This window comes from Sinocyclocheilus anshuiensis, unplaced genomic scaffold (assembly GCF_001515605.1).
Source record: "Sinocyclocheilus anshuiensis isolate Anshui unplaced genomic scaffold, SAMN03320099.WGS_v1.1 scaffold1299, whole genome shotgun sequence".
In the NCBI taxonomy this organism is placed as follows: domain Eukaryota; kingdom Metazoa; phylum Chordata; class Actinopteri; order Cypriniformes; family Cyprinidae; genus Sinocyclocheilus; species Sinocyclocheilus anshuiensis.
Window position 1 is genome coordinate 594,527 of NW_015538011.1, and position 2,286 is coordinate 596,812.

Sequence of the window (2,286 nt, forward strand, 5' to 3'; positions counted from 1 at the left end):
AAAAGAAAGATCACTTTGAATGGTAGTGTAAACTAAAAGCCACAAAACTTTTGATTTCATGCGGTCTAAAATGCTGTTTAGTTGGCTTAGATTATTGGTTCGAGTGGTTTAGTAGCATGTCTTTAATTTCAATTGAATTCCAGTTTAATACTGTGAAAAGCTTAATTGGTAAGATAAGATCAGCACTGGAATGTCATACCGGCTACAGACGTGTGTGGTTTGTTTCCTGTATTGATGTCCATGAAGGTCCCTGTGCCCATAGTAATTTTCACATCACCAATGTCAAAACAGCATTCTCCAAACATGGCTGCTTGTTGGTCTGCCATCTGTGAAAAAGACATGAAAGGTAGGGTTGTGGCACCAAATACAAAATCAAGCACACACACACACACATATTAAAACTGCATAACATTTATAGTATTATCAATGTTGAAACCAGTTGTGTTGCTTAATTTTTTGTGGAAACCATGATGCATTGTTTCAGGATTCTTTGATAAATAAAACAAAAGAACAGCATTTATTTCAAAAAGATAAATCTTTTGTAACAATATAAAAGTCTTCACCATCACCTTTGATCAATTTAATGCATCATTGTTGAATATAATATATATTTCTTATATATATATATATATATATATATATGCTTGTTGGTCCGCCATCTGTGAAAAAGACATGAAAGTTAGGGTTGTGGCACCAAAGATAAAATCAAGCACACACACATTTTTAAAACTGCATGACAACATTTATACTCACAACAGACATGATTGGGATGGGCACCCCGAATATGGATGGATCACATGTGCCAAATTTATGACTAAATATGAGAAAAGAGAGCATTAATTGTTTAGTCAAAAGAGGACTAGATAGAATTCTGGAAATATCAGAGCAATTCAGGGTGCATGAGTACCTGGTGTTCTGCACCCTGGGGAGGATGGACAGAGGTATAGAGAGAAGTGAGCAAACAAATCCACTCCAGCACATCTGATGATCACACAAACACACACACACACACACACACACACACACACTATGAGCACAGACAGAATCCTATGAACAAGCACTACTTACAGAAGCACATTCTAAGACACTGTATGGACAAAAGATACAAGAACACACAAACACGAGAAGACTTAAAAAGATAATTCACCCCAAAAAATGATGGAACAATAAAAACTTTTTTTAATCCACTCACTGTTGACCCAAACCTTTATGCTTAAACTTTTTGATTCACACAAACGTTTGACATCCCAAAAATTGTTTCTCAAGAAAAATCCTGTGAAATATTTTCAAACATGAAAGAAACAAATGTTTTTACTGTTTTATTTATTTATTTTTATTTTTGCATTTTACTTTTTGGGATACACAACAGTTTGGAGTTCATTAGAAACATTAAAAAAAAAAAAATCCTTTTTAATGTTTCAGAAAGAAGTATCTCATATTCACCAAGGCTGCATTTATTTGATCAAAAATACAGTAAAAACAGTAATAGTGTGAAATATTATTATTATTTAAAATAACATACCAGAACTGACCCAGAAAATTGAAGGGTTGAAAAATTAAGAGGGATGTGTGCTGTCAGGAAAGCAATTTCAGATGTAGAGCAAGTTAATATATTTTTTGAAAATGAAGAAAACCATTTTTGGAATACTGTGCACCAGAAAATCAGGCATGTGCATTCATTTTGAGATACACTTAGATTTACTATCAATTGTTATGTGCTATGACAAAGGGGAACAAGTTTTGCCCGGTTCCTCAAACAAAGCAATTGCATATTAAAGAACAGCACATTTTCTCCTTTTGTGTCCCATGTTAGAAAGAAAGCCATACAGGTTTGGAACAACATGAGGGTGAGTAAATGATAACCTCCATTTTTTGGGTGAACTCTCTATTTAACTCGGTTATTAAATGTCTAATCTCTCAATGCACGTGTTTGTACTGAAGTCCACAATCTAAAGGTAATGATCAGATAACAGTAATTATACAAATATAGTAATTGGACAGTTGTAACTGACCTGATAGGAATCAAATATTGCTGTTGCACTGGCATTAGAGTAATCGGTAGCATGAACCAGGCCTGCAATAAGCAAACAAACAATAAAACACCACAAATTTAAAAAGGTATGCCATGCCAAGCTCAACAACGAGGAATTTTTCCCGGTCTAACGTTCAGATTGTCTCAACCTGCCAACCATTTTTGCAGACCTGTTCGCCAAGCTCAGGAATTTTTCCCGGTCTAACGTTCAGATTGTCTCAACCTGCCAACCATTTTTGCAGACCTCAGACCTG

The 2,286-nt window shown here is 34.8% G+C and overlaps 1 protein-coding gene across 1 annotated transcript in view; it reads right to left on the reverse strand.

The window, feature by feature from the left end:
* The window catches only part of gk5 (glycerol kinase 5), a 19,044-nt gene that overhangs the window by 8,292 nt on the left and 8,466 nt on the right, over positions 1-2,286 (reverse strand). The window contains exons 7-10 of the mRNA XM_016472719.1: positions 2,013-2,074; positions 908-981; positions 754-814; positions 200-326 (exon numbers count right to left, since the gene is read on the reverse strand). Of these exons, the coding sequence (XP_016328205.1) occupies positions 200-326; positions 754-814; positions 908-981; positions 2,013-2,074 (324 nt within the window). The remainder of the gene's footprint in view (positions 1-199; positions 327-753; positions 815-907; positions 982-2,012; positions 2,075-2,286) is intronic.